This window comes from Prunus avium, chromosome 5 (genome assembly GCF_965620075.1).
Source record: "Prunus avium chromosome 5, drPruAviu1.hap1.1, whole genome shotgun sequence".
NCBI classification, from domain to species: domain Eukaryota; kingdom Viridiplantae; phylum Streptophyta; class Magnoliopsida; order Rosales; family Rosaceae; genus Prunus; species Prunus avium.
In genome coordinates this window covers 30,340,076-30,359,872 of record NC_142288.1, presented here as the reverse complement: position 1 = coordinate 30,359,872, position 19,797 = coordinate 30,340,076, and the positions used below count along the sequence as shown (strand labels likewise).

The window sequence follows — 19,797 nt, the reverse complement described above, 5'->3', positions numbered from 1 at the left end:
TACACATTTTCAAAGGGAAAAAAACAAGTTGTATAGATAGGTCTCTTGTCAAAGGAAAAAGCTTGGCTCCTTAAAATTGAGTTGGAGCTCCTCCTTACAACCAATGTAGTTTTAACACGTTTCAATTTTTTTTAATATTATTTTTTCTATTTTTTGAAACTTAAGGAGCCAAGCCATAATGCCTATCAAATACATGCAATTAAGCCATGGGCCTTGGTAATAGAATTAATTGTTATTATAAGCATCGAATAATTTGTTTTTTGGGTGATAACATGGAATATTTTGCATCTGACCAATAAAAGGAAAGGAGAATTAAAGATGCTGTATGCATATATATGGAGTTGGGTACATGTGGGGGTAGAGATGTTTGTTGTTGTTGGTCTTGTGGAAATTAAATGACAATGCAAACAAAAACTGGACTGAAAACGAAGGTAGCTAGAAGAATAGACAGCAATGCCGCAACACTCAAATATGAATGAAATGTTGTATATGCATCATGCATGCCCTCCACTCCAGGATTTACGCATGCACTGATCATACATCAATCCATCTACTCTACTGTAACTGTAACTGCCTTAAAATGAATGATGACCATGGCAGCACCAGAAAAACATGGTGTTGTTGATAACTGCGTACGCAGATGAATGTATATATTAATATTGCCCTCTCTCTCTCTCTCTCTCTCTCTCTTCTTCTTCTTCTTCTTACAATCTTACCTTTCTTATTAGAAGCACCCTCGGCCACCCTTTTAGACAACTACAGGTCCACCATCTGGGTAATTAGTTCTATCTAGGGGCCCCTTTTCGAGCAAAACAACAGGGCACTGAGCAGGGTTATGAGTTTCAATTTTCAAGGTGAATTTCCTGTAAATTTGTAGTCATGTTGGATTTTGATCATCATGTCTTCTACTCTCTCTTCTCTCTCTCATCCATTAATTTTAATGTAGATAGGGTTTGATTGGATGGCATAAATTCTGTGCTGTTTGTGTTTGTTTTAATCTTGAAGATATCTCAATACACATACATACGTACATAGAATATATATATATCTGTTGTCCCAATCGTTCAAGCAATCCATCCATCGGATCCAATATACAAATATAATAGAATTGAGGCTTCGCTGCGTTAGCTAGCTAGTGTATGTATACAGTATACATTCATTGATGGCTTGGTAAAAGTTGTAAGTAGATGCATATACATTTACTTTTATTGCTTGTAGCTACTTTTGCTTGTTTCATTATGCAATACGTACGTACGATTCAAGTAAAGTTATTGTTGTGATTGCAACACTCCACTCAAATTCCCAATACAGTAAAGGATGCACGTGCACATAGCCTCGCTTCTGTTCTGCATTTGAATGTACAAGAAATTAAAGATGAAGAATGAGTGAGGACTGAAAATCCACAATTAAAACAATAGTAATGAAGACTGTTTAAGTTTAGTGTTACCACCATTTGAAATCAGAGATTGTAAACAAAACAATAATGGTCTACTTGTTCTACTATGCAGACTTTGACTCAACTGGGTAAATGCACCAACTGTGCAATAATTATAATAATATTTTTTATTTTGGGTTTGGTCTGACTTAGTTTTCTTACTGGGAATTGGAGTGGGAAAGTGAAATTGCAAAAGCCAAAACTCAAAAGAAAATAAGTGAGGGAGGGAGACGTCAATTCCTAGGCAACAGTGGTCGTAGTATTAAGTGAGTTGAGTGGGCACAGGAAACAAAAGAAAAGAAATGATTTTGCAATCGATTGCTTTATGATTGAAGGAGGGTCAGGAGAGAGAGGGAGAGAGAAAAGGCCTCTACTTTATTCAGCAATTCCAACGTCTTTTTGACAACAAAAAGGGAAGGCCTACTAGCTAGGCTTTGCTAGTAGCAGCAGCAGCCTACTATGGATGATGTCTAATCTTTCTTTCTTTATGGTGAAAAAAATGGGGTTTTGCTTTGGGGCCTTTGAAACTTTTGTTTGGGATTTGACTTCTTTTGACTTTTTTTTGTTTCTTTTTTCCTCTTGTTCATAAAGCCCGAGGCAACATTGAAATCAACCACCGCCCCCCCATCTCCCATCCATAGGTTGGTCATAATTGAGAATAGAATTGAATTGAATTGAACAAGAGAGAGAGAGAATGAGAGAGAGTGTGTGTGTGTTATTAAGCATAAAACTGGATGTCACTGAGCTTTCACATCACATAGAATACCGAGAAGGAAAGATGTAGACGTTCCTCTGCATGGCTTATAATAAGTTAAGTTATATATATGTATATAATATCCCACAATTAACAAGCTGGGGCTGACTGCCAGTACTCAGAGAGAGCCTGTGATCCTGCGAAAGCCAGAGCTAACAGAGCTAACAGAGCCAACAGCGCCAACAGATGCAACTGGAAACTGGAAACCAAACCTACTACACTTGTTTCTTTCCTGCTTTCTTCGTTCTCATCCTCCCTCATCAGTTCGTTCAGCTGACACCATCAAATTAACTCCTTGTATTCTTGTACCCTCAACAAATTTAATATTATTTCCAACAAACAAAAAACATAATTAAATTACTTCTGTAATTTTCTTGGACAATTAAATGAAATTTTCTTATAACAATACGTATATATATATCATATGTATATCATTATTAATAGAGTCAGTCTGTGAGGTCAGGTTTGAATTGGGTGAGTAACATTCGCGAAGGTGGATGGAATTGAACCACCAGGGGCCTCCCTTCCTTCCTTGCTTCCACCACACCACCCTCATATATAATAATTTATCAGACTCACCAATTTCAATTTCACGAGAGATTATGGAGTAGTACGGTACTACCACATCAGCATATGATACTTCCATTCAAAATTTGCCATGTGTTCTATTTAAAGGAAAATTAAAATTACTTGTACCGTTGGACTTTGACCTCCAATTTTACCCTTTAAAATAATATTAAAAATAAAATAAAATAAAAGAATACTCCAGCCAATCTCGGCGGTAACCCTACCCTGCCTCCTCCACCGTCTCTTTCCCTTATCTCTGCCAATTGAAGTCTTCTTCTTTTTGTGTTTTTTTTTTCTCGATAGTATCATTGAATCCATCTTCCTTTTATACATCCCACCCTCCATCTCTCTCTCCCTCTCCCTCATCAGCTACCACTTTATTTTATAGTTAGTTTAAATTCACATCCCAAAAGAACTTCTTAGGGTTTTTACTTCAGTTTGCTTTTCTGTAAAGTTTTTCCCTCATGGTAATCCTCAGAGTGTGATGGTTAGAATACAAAGTAATAAGAAATTGGAACATGAGGTTTTGAGGCGAGGAAGACGACTCCATGGAGAAACTAAAGTATTGAGAGAAGATGAAAGAAGTTGAGAAACGATACATATACGAAGAGTTGGGTGCCTTGGTGGGGATCTTGGACTTGTAAAGAGCTCGGGCGATGGAGAAATTTGTGCTATTTGTAGAGAGAGAATTGCAGGTAGTAAAATTAGCAGGAGGAGAGGTTTGAGATGTGGGTTTGTTTCCTTCATTGTAGAAAAGCAGAGGAAGCTAAAAAGAAAAATGAGGGAATAAACGGAGATTGAGGGTGGAGGAGGACTCCCAGTTGAAGGATTTTTTATTTTTTATTTTCTTCTTTTCTAATTTTACTCCAAAGGGTAAAATTGGAAGTCAAACTCCAATTGTATAAATGGTTTTAATTTTCTTTTAAATATGACACATGGCAAATTTTGAATGGAAGTATCATATGCTGATGTGGTAATACCGTACTATTCTATAATTTCTCCAATTTCACACCTCCAATATGGAATTGAATTGAATGAATAGCTTTTTCGTTAATTGCTACTTCAAATCAATTACACCATCATTTGTTATCAAAAGAGAATATACGTATATGTATGTAAAGTTGGATGAAGACAATGCATATGTTCTTCATTTCTGGAGTTAAATCGGCGACACACAGAGAGTTTCTTATCTTTCTTCTATAGTAGACATAAATTGAGTCAAATTTTAAATCAGCAATGCACATGTATAGTGATGTCAAATTGGTGAATGAGAAAGTAGCTCCAAAAAATACGGAAACTAAAGACTAAAAACACTTTCAAGTTATTTTCAAAACTAATGGTGATTTTGAAAACTGAAAATGAAATATGTTTCTTGAATTAAACTCGACCGTGCTTCGATAGTCTTGTTGTCTGGCCTAACGTGGCCCATATGCTTAAACTCCATACCCAACCAAGCCTGCCTCAAGACAAGACCATTGGGCCATAAATCAAAACATGCTATAAACTAGTAGCTCACCACAGAAACATGGAAGGCTGGAAGGCTGGAAGGCTGGAAGGAAGCATATATGTCACTCAAACTTTTTAACCATTAAGAGGTCATTTAACAGTCTCTCAATGGCTTCATCATCATGCCCACGTCCTTTGGTCTGCAATTTGATGAGGAGGGAGGTTCATCAATTATAGCTTTTTTACAGACAAAAACATCAATGATGAAAGGGAAATAAAAAAGTACCTTGAGGGAAGGCACAACTGACTTGGCTTCTTCCACATTTTCAGGACAGAGATTCCCAATGACAGCCAGCTGCAGGGTAGAAGACATGAGCAAATTAATTTGTTGTTTTGAATGAATGTTTTGGTTTGGTACAATATTATAATTAATAAAAATTACCTCGAATTCAGCCAATTGGTATCTACTCAGGACTCTGAATGCTATTTATTAAGAATAACAACTAAGACTAATACATGTAATAGTGTATATAAATCAACAACAAGAAAGCAAGCAAGCAATGCAGGATACTCTCGAACTTGCTTTACAGAGCCCTGATTCGTGAAGCGACTGAAGCGCTTAACATACTGCAGTGATTTCTCCAACACTCTGGTACACAGCCAGGAAAGGACAATAACATCATCATCATCCATTTTGATCAAATATTATCATCATCATCATCATCATTTAGTTCTTGGTTCTTATTTGGTTCTTATTTGGTTCTTGGTTCTAGTACGCAGCCACATCATATTTGTATATATAATGTATGTATGGTAATGGTTACAATAACAAATATACGATACGAGAAATCTTACTGAGGAAGTTGGGTCGTTGAATCGCCAGACATATGCTTCATCTGATCACATCTATGCTCAAGCAGAATGGCAACCTCACTATTCATTAAACATTTCGCCTTCAAGAAATCTTCACAACCACAAACTCAATGTCATTAACTTAATATATTCAAACTTTAACCTCACTACGTTTACAATTCAATCAAGGTCCCATACAAACTCATTTTTATATCATTCATATCTACGCCAACAGTCATTCTTTCTTTCTGGTACAATGTCACATCTTCTGTACTTCTTTTTCTTTATGCATACAGAGAATTGATGGTTTTCTACCCTCTTTGATTGATACACAAACACAACTTTAGGTATCATCATATTGAAAATTGACATAACAGCCAAACAGCAGGTAAAATTCTGCCTAGGATCACATCGATAACAATGTCCATAATTGTGCATTAGAGATTTGAAAACATCTTTAGGAAAATAATATTTAGATACCGTCTCCAATCTTGAGCTCTGAAGCGTCTTCCTCGTCTGCTCTTAGCATGTTTGAGAGAGAGAGCTAAGGTAAGGATGTTTCTTTCTTGACGATGAATATAATTCTGCTTTCTTCAAGAACGAATGTAATCAACCACAATCCCTAATCACCTTTTCGCTTAATATACGCTGTGAACTCTGGAACCGACCTCAAGTTTGGGCCAACATTCTAGCTGTGGTCCAGTCCAACTTCTAAACCCAACTCAAACATAATTTGATTATGGGCTTTCATGTAGGTTTTGCGCTATCATTTTAGATGCGATCCAACCTTTTTTTTTCTTTTCAAATCAATCCAATTTGTGAAGGTACTCACTTTCTTTCTCTCTTAAGAGAAAAACTTTTCCATTAGTAATAAAATCTTAGCTTTATTTAATTACTTTCATTAGTAATTATAATTTAATTATTATTTCTTTAGTGAATAATTAGTATTAAATATTTTAATTAACTTTATAAATTATATTACTTAATCAATAGTATTTAAATTTTTAAAAAAATTTCTTTGATAAAATATTTAAATATTAATTATTCACTAAGTAAATAATAATTTAAAAAATAACTGCTAATTAAACAAATTTAAAAAGAGAAATCAAGATTCTGCTATTTTATGGCGTATAGCCGCGCGGCTATACTGTTAGAATATTCTATTTATGTCGTAGCGCCGCGCGGCTATACTATTAAATATACTATTTATGGGGTACAGCCGTGCGGCTATACTGTCAGAATATTCTATCTATGGAGTATAGCCGGTCGGCGTTACTATTAAATATAATATTTATGAAGTATAGCCGCGCGGCTATACGTTTAAAATATTCTATATATAATATTGCCGGTCGAGTAATAGCCGCGCGGCTATACTATTAACTAATACTATTTTACGGCGTATAGCCGCTCGGCTATACTGTTACAATATTCTATTTTTGCGTATAGCCTGGCGGCTATACTATTAAATATACAATTTATAGAGTATAGCCGCGCGGCCATACCGTTGTGGAGTACAACCGCGCGGCTACACCGTTGTTTAGTATTCTATGTATGGAGTATAGCCGGTCGGCTATACTATTAAATATACTATTTATGTGTACCTAGTATAGCCGTCCGGCTATACTATTAAATATACCATTTTTGGAGTATAGCCACTTGGCTATACGTTTAAAATATTCTATATATTTTTAAAAACTTTCCTATTCCCGTTTCAGTATCCTCATCTTTCTGTCACCTATCAACAAGAATTTTATAGTGAGTAAGGCTCTTAGATGAGACATTATCTCTTAACCATTGGATCAAATCAATTAGTGGTAGATCAAATGTATTAGTTTGATCAAACGGTTAAGAAATATGACATCATCTCATTTAAGGGCCTTAGATAAGGCCCTCACTATAGAATGACTCCACCTATCAAAGCATAAGAGAGAGAGATAAAAAGAGGAATACAATGAAACGGAAATAGGAAAGTATTTCTTCTCGCTAACCCTCAGCCTTTATTAGGTTAAGTAGCCGTAGTAGTAAATGTTTGTTTCAAAAATACCAATTTGGCTCACTGTTGGGTGATGATGACGTCTGCCGTGTCATATTCTGAGTGGAGGAAAACAGAATTCCCGATCTTGGACTCGGATCCTCCGAATATTCTGAACGGCTCTAGCAGTTATGCCAGAGGCATATTCGCATCTCATGACTGCATCTTTCTGAGATTCTGATTTCTGCACCTGCATGATTATATCCAATTATGTTGGGTGGTTATAAATAATTGGGTTTTTTAATTGCAAACCTCTTGTCTTGTGTACTGCACTGCGTTGAAAGTTGAAACTGTGACAACTATAGATTTGTAATCCGTGAAACAACATTATGGTCATGAGTCATGTTCATGTTCTCTCTGTCAAATCAAACGCAATCAAATTTAAACCAATACTTTATATGAAAAAAAACCAAAGAAAAAGAAAGAAAGAATCACTCCGCAGCACTAAATTACAAATTTACACCAACCCCAGTTGCTGGATGAGAAAATATGCTGTCGTTTATCCCCTGAATGACGACTGTTAGTCTAATATTGGTAACTAACTGCAACCCTTTTCCATCATCTTCATCATGAATCATAATTATAATTAAATGGCGTTGTCTCTTAATTAATTACCGACCTTGCTATTATATAAGAGGCCTCAGGACTCTCACCCTTAATATTCATTCATCTACTCTTTACTCTTGCCTCAGTTTCATTCATCCATACATACAGTTATTCATTTCCTTATAAACTCCGGCAGAGCCATATCTAATTATGGCTATACCTTACAAAAATTCCAGGACCTTGTGCTTTTTCTTGATCCTGAGTTTTGGCCTGTGTCTGGTAATTACATCTGCAGAGCTTGAGAGATTCGAACACCCCACCAAAGAAGATGGATCACTTAGTTTCTTGGTACTTGGTGACTGGGGGAGAAGAGGAGCTTTTAACCAATCTCAAGTTGCCTTTCAGGTTCCACAACTTCTAATGCTTCTTGTCATTCATATATTCTACTCATGATTTCTGGCAAGGTGCATCATGTGAAGCCACAGCCACTCAAGAACATACTTTTATAAAAAAGTTATGCATAGTAAGAAAAAACATACACGCATGATTTGGAAAAGTAAATCAGTGAAAGAAAAAACATGTAACAGTATAACTTGTTTCCCTTTGTTGTTTTTCTTCTCTCTGAGTCCCCTGCCTGCATTTTCTTGATTGCTTCAGGTGCAAGAATTAGTTAATCTAATCTGTGTTTGCTAAACAAATTTGTGGTACGACTACTTTTGTAGATGGGAAAGGTTGGAGAGAAGCTTGACATAGATTTTGTGGTTTCGACGGGCGATAACTTTTATGATAATGGATTGGCAAGCGAACATGACACAGCATTTGAGGAGTCATTTACCAAAATCTACACAGCAAAGAGCCTGCAAAAGCAGTGGTACAGCGGTAAGTTCCAAGTTTCCAATACTAGGAAGAAAGCTTATTGGTTATAATAATTTCAATAAATTTGTTTTTTGACTCTGATAACTTTGAATGCAGTGTTGGGCAACCATGACTACAGGGGTGATGCAGAGGCTCAACTGAGCCCTCTTCTTAGGAAAATTGATAGCAGATGGACTTGCTTGAGGTCTTTCATTGTCAATACAGGTGAGCATATATTATACACCCTCTTTGAGTATCAGCTTTTCTACACAAGAAATTGATATCTGTAAGACTCAATCATAACATAAGCAATTTCTTCCCATCTCTTTTCCCCAGAATTAGCAGAGATTTTCTTTGTGGACACCTCTCCTCTTGTCAATAAGTACTTCACAAACACAGAGGACCATACTTATGATTGGCGAGGCATTACCTCTCGCAAGGATTATATTGCAACCTTATTGAAGGTATATAATATATAAAATTAAGTTTCTGCTTCCATTTTGAATTTTGAGTATCTTTCTTACCTAAAATGTGCTTAATCATTGATGATGCTTATTAATATAAATAATGATGTTGTAATAGGATGTTGAGTTGGCACTGAAGAAGTCCTCTGCAAAGTGGAAGATAGTTGTTGGTCACCATGCAATTAGAAGTGTTGGGCATCATGGTGATACAGAGGAACTTATAAAGCAGCTTCTCCCAATCCTTCAGGTATATCTGTCAAAGCTTCCAATTCTAAAGCAAAGGGTTAATTTTATGCTGCTTTCTTGTTGAGATGAATGGATGTAAAATAGAAGCTAACTCTGCTAAATCCTTCATAAATCTTAGGCCAATGATGTCGATTTTTACATGAACGGGCACGATCATTGCCTAGAACACATCAGTGACATAGAAAGGTAAGTTCAATTCAGGCGTTTCTTAAGAATGGAAGAGTTTGTATGTGCAACTAATGCTGATTGAAACTGGATTTGTTGCAGCCCAATACAATTTCTAACAAGTGGAGCAGGGTCCAAAGCATGGAGGGGAGACATCAAGGGGTTGAACAAAGAAGGGCTCAACTTCTTTTATGATGGTCAAGGCTTTATGTCTGTGCAGTTGAATCCCACGGATGCAGAGATCGCTTTTTATGATGTTTTTGGCAAGGTTTTACATAGATCGCATTCTTCCAAGCAGCTTCACCCATCTATATAAATTAAGTTTTGTAGCTCCAGCCTAGAGAAGCCTAGAGGGAAGATATTATAGATTCAGATTCAATGCAGCCGCATATAATATATATATTATAGATTGTTGCCAGGACGAAGATTCAATTACCAAATGTTCTTATTTTTTAATTAATGTACCTCAGTTGGCTGCATCCTTAATTACCAAATTGGTTGATTTTTTCGACCACTACAGTTATATATGCCAAGCTTATATTGCTCCATACAAGTACAACATTTTAAACAAAACAAGGAAACCCAGATTCAAGCTGCTTCTCAAATATGTTATCTGGAAACAAACAAACATAATTAAGGATGTGTTTAGCAGAAGTTTCTGCCAACTGATCCATTCGTGCGTGGCAAACAACTAGAAAGACAAAATTAAGCCAAGAAATATATGGTACATTTTCTAAGACTAAGACACGCCAATAAATCAGGAGGGTAACATGACACGCATGTGGTGATTTAATTAGAAACTTTGGCTCCATCAGCCAAGTTTGTCTTTCAGGCTCAGGCCAGAGATATAGGATTCTCCGCTGGCTCCAATTATTGACACCTAACTGCCAAAGGACCAAAACCTGGAAGACAAAAACAAGATTTAGGAAATTGCTAGGAAACTGATAAGAAAGCAACCCTAGCCAGGATGGGACCCCGCGCTACCGCAACATTACTGCACTCTCCTGCAGATATGCCCACTGCTGCTATATCTTAAAATGGATCGGTGGGTCGACGTAGCATTCACTTTCCTTTGCATTGCATGTTATGTTTACATTTGTGTATGGGACATCTTAAAATTAGAGTGTAAATATTGCACTATATATGGTCTTTAGATCATTAATTATCACCTACTTTGTGTTTGTACAACCACTGAGAATAATTAGCCTATATATATATATATACACTCAAATTCAGAAGTTTCATCATAGTTCCAACCATCTCTGCTTTCTCTCTCTCTCTCTCTCTGCTCTCTCTCTCTTGCATCATAGTTCCAAATCAGAACATTGGTTGATTTCGATCATTAACCATATCCGGCCATGTCTATGGGTTTCCTGTGGCTGTGGGTGGTTATTTGCATGAACAATATTATCTTGTTGAGTTTTGTTTCTGTGTCGACAGCCGAGCTTCAGCGATTTGAGCACCCTGTCAAAGCCGATGGGTCACTTAGCTTTTTGGCGATTGGTGACTGGGGTAGAAGGGGTGCTTACAATCAATCTCAAGTAGCTTATCAGGTTTTATAATATCGCTTCACTTCATCCATTTTTATCAATCTTTACTACAAACTAGACTCCACGGACTTTTCTTCTCTTTAATATGTTTATCATAGACAGACTCTTGATCTCTTCTATCTACAAAGTTTTCTTAGTTTCCTTATAATTAAGCCTGGTTTGGTTCTTAATTAACAACAGAGAAAAGATTGTATTTGCTATTACATAATACAATTAATTATAATTTATAGGGGAACTGTATGCTTAACTTGGTAACTTAATTTCCTTCCCCGCCTTAAATTTGCACGGTTTAATCATGTTTTCTTTAATCTCCAGTTGATTTCTATTTTCCACACAACCTCCTCGAGGAATAGTAGTATATATTTCTGTTTTTTTAATGTGTTATGTGTTTCTTTTACATATTGAAATAGTCTTGATGAGAAGCTCTCTCTCTCTCTCTCTCTCTGTCTGCAAGCTAATTAAGAAGCTGCTGAGAAAAGGCACCACCGAAGGAACAGCTTTGTTCCTGTGCTAGCTGCATGATATGCATGAAAAGTTTCGTCATTTAGCAGGATAGATTAGCTTTTTCTTTCTGAGCGGGATCATTCTTTTTTACTTGGCATATTCCGCAAAAGTAAAGGACAAATGTAAATTGTGTTGCATGTCCAGAAGCCATTATGTTCCAACAACTCATCACCTGCTACGACATGCGTGTCACCCTCCTTTTACTGCTTTCTCTACTTGTTTCGGTAATTAGGTGTCAACACCAGGAGCAGGACATACATTTTGAGATGGGATTTCAGGTTCAGATTTTATCAACGAATAAATACAAGCCGTATGATATGTTGCAGCACAGGGATAACATTCAGCTCTTTCTTTCCAGAAAAACGATGAGAAAGAAAGAAAGAAAGAAAAACTATTTTCCTGTTAGAGAGAGTTTTTTTTTTTTTTTTTGAGATTCACTATTATACCCAATATAGGAACCCAAATTATAAAACAATCTCATATAAAATGAATTTTAGAAACACATCCAAAGCCCATTTACAACATAACAAAAAGGCTTTTAACTTCTTTTAAATTACAAAACTGCCATTGATTTATTAAAACAAACCCAACCTCAAAACCTTATAAAAAAGCTTCAAACACTCAATACGGTATCAAAGTAATTTAATAATCAAAATTAAATTCAATAGGGCTAGCTGTCATTTTTTGGGTTTTTTTAAAAGTTTGTTTATAGAAATTAAATAGTTTAGGGTTTTATCTTTATTATTACTGCTGAGAATGGGTATATCACTAAATATCTTTTATTTTTTTTGGGTTTGATAGGCATCATCCTAAAGTGAACCAAATACAATTAGAATGTTAATTGCATCCATAAACTTTGAATTTATTGGAAATCCTCCGTGGAGTATCAGTATGTAGCCTGGGATTTTCTTCTTTCTTGGTTTAGTGGTGCTCTGTTTCCTCTGTTTCCAAGGGGGCAGGGGATTTCTGGAGGACAGTAGACAATAATGTTGCGGTGTTTTGTAATGAATTGTAGATGGGAGAGATTGGAACCAAATTAAACATAGACTTCGTGATCTCTACTGGCGATAATTTTTACAACAGGGGATTGACCAGCGTAAAGGACCCTGCATTTGTGGAGTCGTTTACTGAAATCTACACTGCTAAGAGCCTCCAAAAGCAATGGTATATCGGTGAGTTCAGTTGCACTCAAAACTGACTGACTCTTCTCATGGAAATTGGCATAGGCATGGCGCTGACTTTGTTTTCCATCTTATCTCCTTCACTTTGATTCTGGGGAACTCACAGTTCTTGGCAACCATGACTACAGGGGAAATGCTTTGGCCCAATTGAGCCCAGTCCTTAGGAAGATCGACAGCCGCTGGCTTTGCCTCAGGTCCTTTCTTGTTAACACAAAAATTGCAGACTTCTTCTTCATCGACACCAATCCTTTTGTGGACAAGTACTTTCTGAGGAAAAAACACTACCAGCATGACTGGAGAGGTGTGCTTCCTAGGAAACAGTACCTCTCCAACCTCTTGAAGGTTCTTCTCATCATCTTCCTCATTACAAACATTGGATCCTTACTACCGTCATATTCAAACAGTGCTTTTCATTGTCCAAAATCTAATACATTGCTTTTGTTCTGGGAACAGGATCTAGATTTTGCATTGAGAAATTCTTCTGCAAACTGGAAAGTTGTCGTCGGACATCATACCATCCGAAGCATAGGGCATCATGGAGACACCAAGGAGGTAGTAGACCAGATTCTTCCCATTCTTGAGGTAACTTCATCTTCATATATTTCATATATTTTTTTGTTTAGTTTTTTTTTTATACAAGCGATAGAATAATCTATTCGTATTTTTATTATGATTCAGGCAAACAACGTTGATGCGTACATAAATGGACACGACCACTGCTTGGAACACATAAGCAGCACCAACAGGTAAACATGGCTTAACCGTTACTAGTTCTATTTATCAATAAATTGAATTGTTTCTTAAAAATCTCACTAGTTGAAGTTGTTTATGCAGCCAAATCCAATTCTTGACCAGTGGTGGTGGGTCGAAAGCATGGAAGGGTGACATTAAAATGAAAGGAGATGGGTCCAAGTTTTACTATGACGGTCAGGGTTTCTTATCTGCACTGTTTACAGAGACTGATGCAGAATTTGCATTCTACGATGTATCTGGCACACTTATGCATCGTCTGAATCTATCCAAGCTTCCTTACGATTCCATGTAGACATGTCAAGATAGACTCTCTCCTAAGCTCTCTCCTAAGCTCTCTCTATTAAATAAAATGACCCACGTTTTATCTTCTTGTAACTTGTTGTATCAATGAAAAATCCTCGCCACGCGAACAGAAAAATTACAGAGTTTCAAAACCCTGCAAAATGGTCCGGCTACACACTTGAGATCAAAGTAATAAAATCCCACCTATTTCTCCACACGGCACGGACAAAGGCAAATCTTGAACAGTTTATATATACACAGCAATTAGCACCAAATACAAATATTTGGTATTTTCACTAGGCCTACAGTCAATATCCCATCATGGTATGTAATGTTGTGCCTCCACACGCACCGCCAAGTTTGCAAGGGCAGGATCTTCACTCAACATAACTCAGTTTGTAACAAAATGATACCTGGAATCCACATAGCTCTCAACATCCCAAAGAAAAGAACCAAAAGTCACGGCTTCCAGAACAAGTCTCCTCAAACCACCAAAGCTAATTTTGACGTGATCATCCTTGGAAGAATCAACTGTCCCCTGAGGTGTTATGACAATATCAGGTCTTCCAAACAATGCCTCGGTGTGCTTTTCAATGATGCTAACAGCCTCTCTCGATCTAATTGTTGCATACCTATGAAGGGTCTCTCCATCAAAAGACATCACATAGGTCCGCAAGCGGGATGGCTTAGTTCCATTACTAAAACCCCCAGGACTGATGCCTCCGGGCCAGGAAGTGACTTCAGGATGGGAAGCCGCTGCTTGCAAAGACTCCTCTTCACCACCAGGCCTCATGTCCTCCCCCACAGATGTCTGAACATTACTGTCTTCGGCACCCAGTGCATTTGGAAGGATCTTTACTGTCTTCTCCAGCTGAAACCTCTGGTCAACCCGCTTGAGGAAGTACCCATACATTACAGATGCTGCATAAACCTGCCCAGCTCTGAGTTTGCTTATCTGTGCTAAAGAGGCTGAGTCACCCAACCGATTTCCTAGGATGAGAGCTAGGTGGTTCTGGATCATCTCATAGGCTTCGGGTGAGTGAAGTTGCTCAAGCTTGTCCTCTTCACTTGGCCATGTATCAACTCGACCAGAAAGGTCTGACGCAGATGGGGTAATGGCAGGTATCAAAGAAACATTAGCATCCATGAATTTTTGCACCACCAAAGTGTACAAAATCTCTTCAAGAGCCTTTCTCCTTTCAGTAGCCTTAACCTCGGCAATTCTCCTGATATTGCAGAATAAGTTAATAAAGGATCAATATATCTCTTCAAAACTACATTTATCTATTTAGTCCCATATAGCAAATGATGGAGCAGGCGAGGGAGGGTTAAATCAAAATAAATAAATAAAGACTGCAAGTTCTGTTTCTTTACTTTTCTTAAATAAATAAAAAAAATTCATCACGACATTTTCTAGATTGTTAAGAACAACAGAAACTTTCTTGCTAAAATTACATAATGTCCCTTCCTTTATTCTGATATTCGTATGAAAACAAAACATTTAACTTATGGTTCAATTTTGTAGCTTAGCTTGACTTAATTGAAAACACAATTGGCTATTCCTCAATCGCAAGATTGCAACTAACCTGTACAAAACGAGGTCAGTGCCAGAAGCAGAAGGCTCTTCCTGCTTTTGCTCAGTGTCACGATCTGTTTGAAGCTGTTCAAGCTGCTGCTCAACTGCACTAGGCACAAGATGCGGGTGGCTTATCATTATCTGAGAGAGGAACTGTCCAATTGGTGACTCCAGCTGAAGTGGGGCAATTGGAGAAGTAGAACCTGCTGAGTCCGGAGATGGAGATGCAGCTGCTGCCCTAACAACCAAGCATCTCCTACTTCCAAAGCCCATTCTCCTATGACCCACCTTTGGTTGAGAGATTGAAAACTGGTGCTGCTAAACATGAAATAAGATTAAATATTACTCAACTACAACTCCAAGCTCACCAATCCAATAAACAAAATGAGGGTCCATCCGTCACAGCTAGAAATATTCTGAAAGAGTTGAAAGAAAAATCAATCCAAAACCCTCAAGTGTTCCCGAAAGGGGTCATCTCCTACCTCCAAAACCCATTCTTTGTGTATCAATCTACAAAAGATATGTGCTCTTTTCAACAACACAATCTAAGCGCACCAACTAAAAGTCCTACACTCCTAATCAAGATTTAATCTTTCACTATTTAACAGAAACCCTAGAATTCTCATCAATTACCAGATCAACTTATTTCTCGCGACACACTCGGGATCATGCGTATTGTATAGACCCAAAACCCCAAACCTACCAAGCATATTAGAAACCGCAATAGGAAACCAAATCCCCAACCCAAAAAAAAGTACCTTGATTGAGAAGTGAAATCCAGGACTCAAACGCAGAAAACCGGCGGGACCATTGGCCGCCAAATTACCCGATCTGCCAATTGAATTGGAAGGCCTAATGGCCGCGATTGATGATTGGACAAGGCTCGCTGTGGCTGCTGCTTCCATCTTCAGTTCTGCTAACCCAACCCTATAATTTATGATTAAAACTGACAGGAAGATGAAAATCTGATTCTTTTTCGCTTAACAATGAGAAACAAGTTAGCAAAATGGGAATTCAACAGGACTTGTGGAATTCATACCAGTGAGCAAAATTTATAGACAGAGAGAGAGCGTCTGCGTGTGTATCTGCGTGTTACGTGTAGGGAGACGTCGGCGTATACAATTCAAAGGTTTCTGTGGGCGTAGTGCAAAATTGCCAATTTTTATATTTTGTGATCCTCCTTTATCCTCCATCTGGAAATAGAGACAAAATAATGGGGAAAAAAAAATTAATGTGCATTATTATTTCTTTTGTATGGGTAAAATAGGGGCCAAAGCCCAAACAACATTTCCAACTAGACATATTTTTTTTTTGGTAGAGAATATCATATTTTTTTATTTTTTTTTTAAATTTTTTTTATAGCAGGAGAAGATTCTAAGTTTATGACTATTTGGTGGGATTTAGGTTTTTATTCTAGTAGAGAAGCTCCTAATAAGTTTATATTTTGAGAGCAAAAATATAAAAACAAGGCTTTCCTAGGACTTTCTAGTTTCATGGCTTCACCAAACCTTGTCGAATAACACTAGGGCTCGTTTAAGAGTGATTCTGAATAGGTCTGAATCACTTTTGGGAAGAATCACCTCTCACGTGCTTCTTAATAAGTGATTTTAAGTGATTCTGGGGAGAAGCACCTCTCATGTACTTCTCCATAAAATCACTTAAAGTGATTATTTGGAGAAGTGATTCTCTATAAAAGTGATTATTTGCCTCTTCAGAATCACTTCCAAACGAGCTCTAAGTCTAAAAGCATTTCCAATGAAAGAGATAAAAGAGTAAGCAAACTTCATTTGCCTTGCCACATACCATTTTCATGCTTCAAGGGAAGAGGCAAGTGAGTAGGCAAAATATACTTACTCTCCCCAACAAGACAATATTGACTACTTCAAAATAAATGGATATATTAGGTCCCACATATTTTATTATTATAAAATACAATTTTGTTGTTGTTTTGTGGTGGGTGAAATGAGGTAAATGTAAAATATGAAAATAAATAATATTGTATTGTCTAATTCATTCGCCTAGCCTATTGAAATGAGCAGTTTTTTAAAGAGGCAACTGAATAGACAACATGCCACATTAATTTTATATCGTTTGAGATGAGTTCATTGAAGTACCCCAAGGCCAATCTTCGCGATATATCCAGAAACCCAAATAAGGATAGAGCATTGGGAGTTCCAAGTGATTATGTTGGATTGCGTCCTCTTGTGAAAAATTGAGAATCACATTTTCTTTGTAACTCAAAAACAAAAAATCATCTCTGCCTTTGTTTTGTTGGGGCTTCGGCCTCCATTGAATTGCATCGACTGGACTTGTTTACAGCCATAGATTTCTAAGCCCAATTTGCTTTTCTGAAATTTCTTATTTTGGTTATACGTTACAAACTTTCGAGTGATAGCCTAACGGGCCACGCGTCCCACTTACAGTGGAGCTTTATTTTTTAGTATATATATTTTAGATAGGGAAAATTGCATTTGGATGATAGTGACTTTTTCTTAAAGTACAAGGGAGGTTTAGAGGGTGTATTTAAATGAGATTTTAAAAAATTATTTAAGAATAAAAAAATTCAGTGGATTTAATCATAATGTAATAACTTATAGGATTTTACCTTGGGGCACTTGAAGTCCATTTCTCCTTGATAAAACATCACTTAGTAGCTTTGAATCATAAGCCGAACCCTCCCACTCGCTAAGAACGTAAATGAATTCCAAATCAAAGTTACAAGCTGCTAATATATTTTGTGATATCTTTCCATGACGATTACAATAGCTGCTGACATCTCGTCCCCTGTGTAACATCAATAGCTCTGATGCAATCCTAAAATTATTCATATGTAAATATAACCATATTATGAAAAATACATATTATAACAATGACAATTATAATTACAATATTAATATAATTAGATAATCATCACATACCTTGAAAATAAGGGTAAAATCTTGTGCTTTCCCTTATTTTAGCAGGCACAGCCGATCGTGGTTTAGCCATCAAATCATATGCTATTGAATTCAAGGCCTTCAAAATCTTGTGAAAATTTTCACTTGGCAGTGAATTGTGATTGGCCAAATGTATTACGAATTACACAATATCTAGTATTTTGGTCGACGATTTGTAGGAACATTGCAAGCATTTCTTCAACGCAAATAAATCTTGTATCCTCCAAAAGTGTTTTTTCTCTAAGAATAGTGCATAACTTCCGGAATACATCTGGATACATTCTATATACTTGCCGAAAGATTGCAGGATCATCATTCAATGCTTGATGTATATAGTCATATCCAATGGCTTCATAAAATTTGTCATCCAATTCTTCTCTATTTATTTCATCTTCCTCTATTTCTTCGTCATCAATTTCTTCTTCTTCTATGTCATTACATTCATACTTACTTGGTTGTGACATTATACGTATATGAAAAAAAATATGAGGCTGCAAAACAATAAAAAAATATGACATTATACATAATATACATAATATTCAGTTATTTTCTAGCTCAGCAAGTGGTGTGGTGGAACCCATTCCAAACAAATTTTATGTAAGAAAAAACTCAACTATACTTAAAAGGATGACAATACTTATAATAATTAAAACATAATTACTAATTAAAATAATTAAAAAAAATTAAGATATTACTTAATTACATATATTAAACTAAAGAAGTTGACAAAAAAAAAAAACTAATTATATATTTTTTTTCTAAGAAAAAGGAAAACAACCTCTCCCGACGAAATGTTGTCGGCACAGATCTATGCCAGCAAAGTTCCACCGGGCTAGACCTGTACTGACGACGGTTTGTCGGGTGAGATTTTTTTGAAAATAAATATCAATTTAGTAATTAAATAAAATATTAGCTTTATTTAATTACTTTTATTAGTAATTATATTTTAATTAACTTAATAAATAGTTTTTTTAATTTTTTAATTTTTTTCTTTGATAAAATATTTAAATACTAATGATTCAGTAAGTAAATAATAATTAAAACTTAACTGCTAATTAAACTAATTAAAAATGCGAAATCAAGATTCTGCTATTTTATGGCGTATAGCCGTGCGGCTATACTGTTAAAATATTCTATTTAAAACGTATAGCCGCGCGGCTATACGATTAAATATGCTATTTATGGCGTATCGCCATGCGGCTATACTGTCTTAATATTCGATGTATGGAGTATCGCCGCGCGCCTTTACTTTTAAATTATTCTATGTATGGGGTATAGCCGCGCGGCTGTACGGTTACAACATTCTATGTCGGAGTATAGCCGCCGGCGTTACTATCAAAAATACTATTTATGTAGTCTCGCCGCTCGGCTATACCGTTAGAGTATTCAATGTATGGAGTATAGCCGCGCGCCTTTACTTTTAAATTATTCTATGTATGGGGTATTGCCGCGCGGCTATACTGTTAAAATATTCTACTTAAGGCGTATAGCCGCGCGGCTATACGATTAATTAAATATACTATTTATGGCGGATAGCCGTGCGGCTATATTGTCTTAATATTCTATATATAGAGTATAGCCGCCCAGGAATACCTAAAATATTCGATGTATGGAGGACAGCCGAACGACTTTACTTTTAAATTATTCTATGTA

The 19,797-nt window shown here is 36.5% G+C and overlaps 4 protein-coding genes across 7 annotated transcripts; 2 read left to right on the top strand and 2 right to left on the bottom strand.

The window, feature by feature from the left end:
• Window positions 1–4,115: 4,115 nt before the first annotated feature.
• LOC110747416 (DNA-directed RNA polymerase II subunit 4-like) lies at window positions 4,116–5,663 on the bottom strand. The gene is made up of 6 exons (XM_021947596.2): window positions 5,535–5,663; window positions 5,058–5,166; window positions 4,774–4,851; window positions 4,645–4,678; window positions 4,489–4,557; window positions 4,116–4,402 (listed from the first exon to the last, which is right to left on the bottom strand). The coding sequence occupies exons 1-6, from the start codon at window positions 5,581–5,583 to the stop codon at window positions 4,325–4,327; spliced, it is 417 nt and encodes a 138-aa protein (XP_021803288.2). The 5' UTR covers window positions 5,584–5,663; the 3' UTR covers window positions 4,116–4,324.
• Window positions 5,664–7,721: 2,058 nt separating this feature from the next.
• On the top strand, window positions 7,722–9,887 carry LOC110747406 (purple acid phosphatase 17). The gene is made up of 7 exons (XM_021947590.2): window positions 7,722–8,037; window positions 8,355–8,511; window positions 8,605–8,712; window positions 8,824–8,951; window positions 9,070–9,198; window positions 9,316–9,383; window positions 9,465–9,887. Exons 1-7 carry the CDS (start codon window positions 7,843–7,845, stop codon window positions 9,676–9,678), a joined length of 999 nt encoding a protein of 332 aa, XP_021803282.1. The 5' UTR covers window positions 7,722–7,842; the 3' UTR covers window positions 9,679–9,887.
• A 657-nt stretch (window positions 9,888–10,544) lies between these two features.
• LOC110745721 (purple acid phosphatase 3) lies at window positions 10,545–13,784 on the top strand. The gene is made up of 6 exons (XM_021945849.2): window positions 10,545–10,915; window positions 12,432–12,588; window positions 12,704–12,939; window positions 13,051–13,179; window positions 13,276–13,343; window positions 13,432–13,784. The coding sequence occupies exons 1-6, from the start codon at window positions 10,721–10,723 to the stop codon at window positions 13,640–13,642; spliced, it is 996 nt and encodes a 331-aa protein (XP_021801541.2). The 5' UTR covers window positions 10,545–10,720; the 3' UTR covers window positions 13,643–13,784.
• Window positions 13,785–13,816: 32 nt separating this feature from the next.
• Window positions 13,817–16,401, bottom strand: LOC110745686 (alanine-tRNA ligase, putative (DUF760)). 4 transcript variants are annotated; one of them, XM_021945809.2, is made up of 4 exons: window positions 16,248–16,401; window positions 15,967–16,135; window positions 15,219–15,526; window positions 13,817–14,858 (listed from the first exon to the last, which is right to left on the bottom strand). In XM_021945809.2, the coding sequence occupies exons 2-4, from the start codon at window positions 16,111–16,113 to the stop codon at window positions 14,024–14,026; spliced, it is 1,290 nt and encodes a 429-aa protein (XP_021801501.2). In that variant the 5' UTR covers window positions 16,114–16,135; window positions 16,248–16,401; the 3' UTR covers window positions 13,817–14,023. The 4 variants fall into 4 exon arrangements, with proteins under 4 accessions (XP_021801501.2, XP_021801508.2, XP_088109736.1 ...); XM_021945816.2 differs by having other exon boundaries at window positions 15,967–16,121; window positions 16,248–16,400; XM_088253610.1 differs by lacking the exon at window positions 16,248–16,401 and having other exon boundaries at window positions 15,967–16,241.
• Window positions 16,402–19,797: the final 3,396 nt, after the last annotated feature.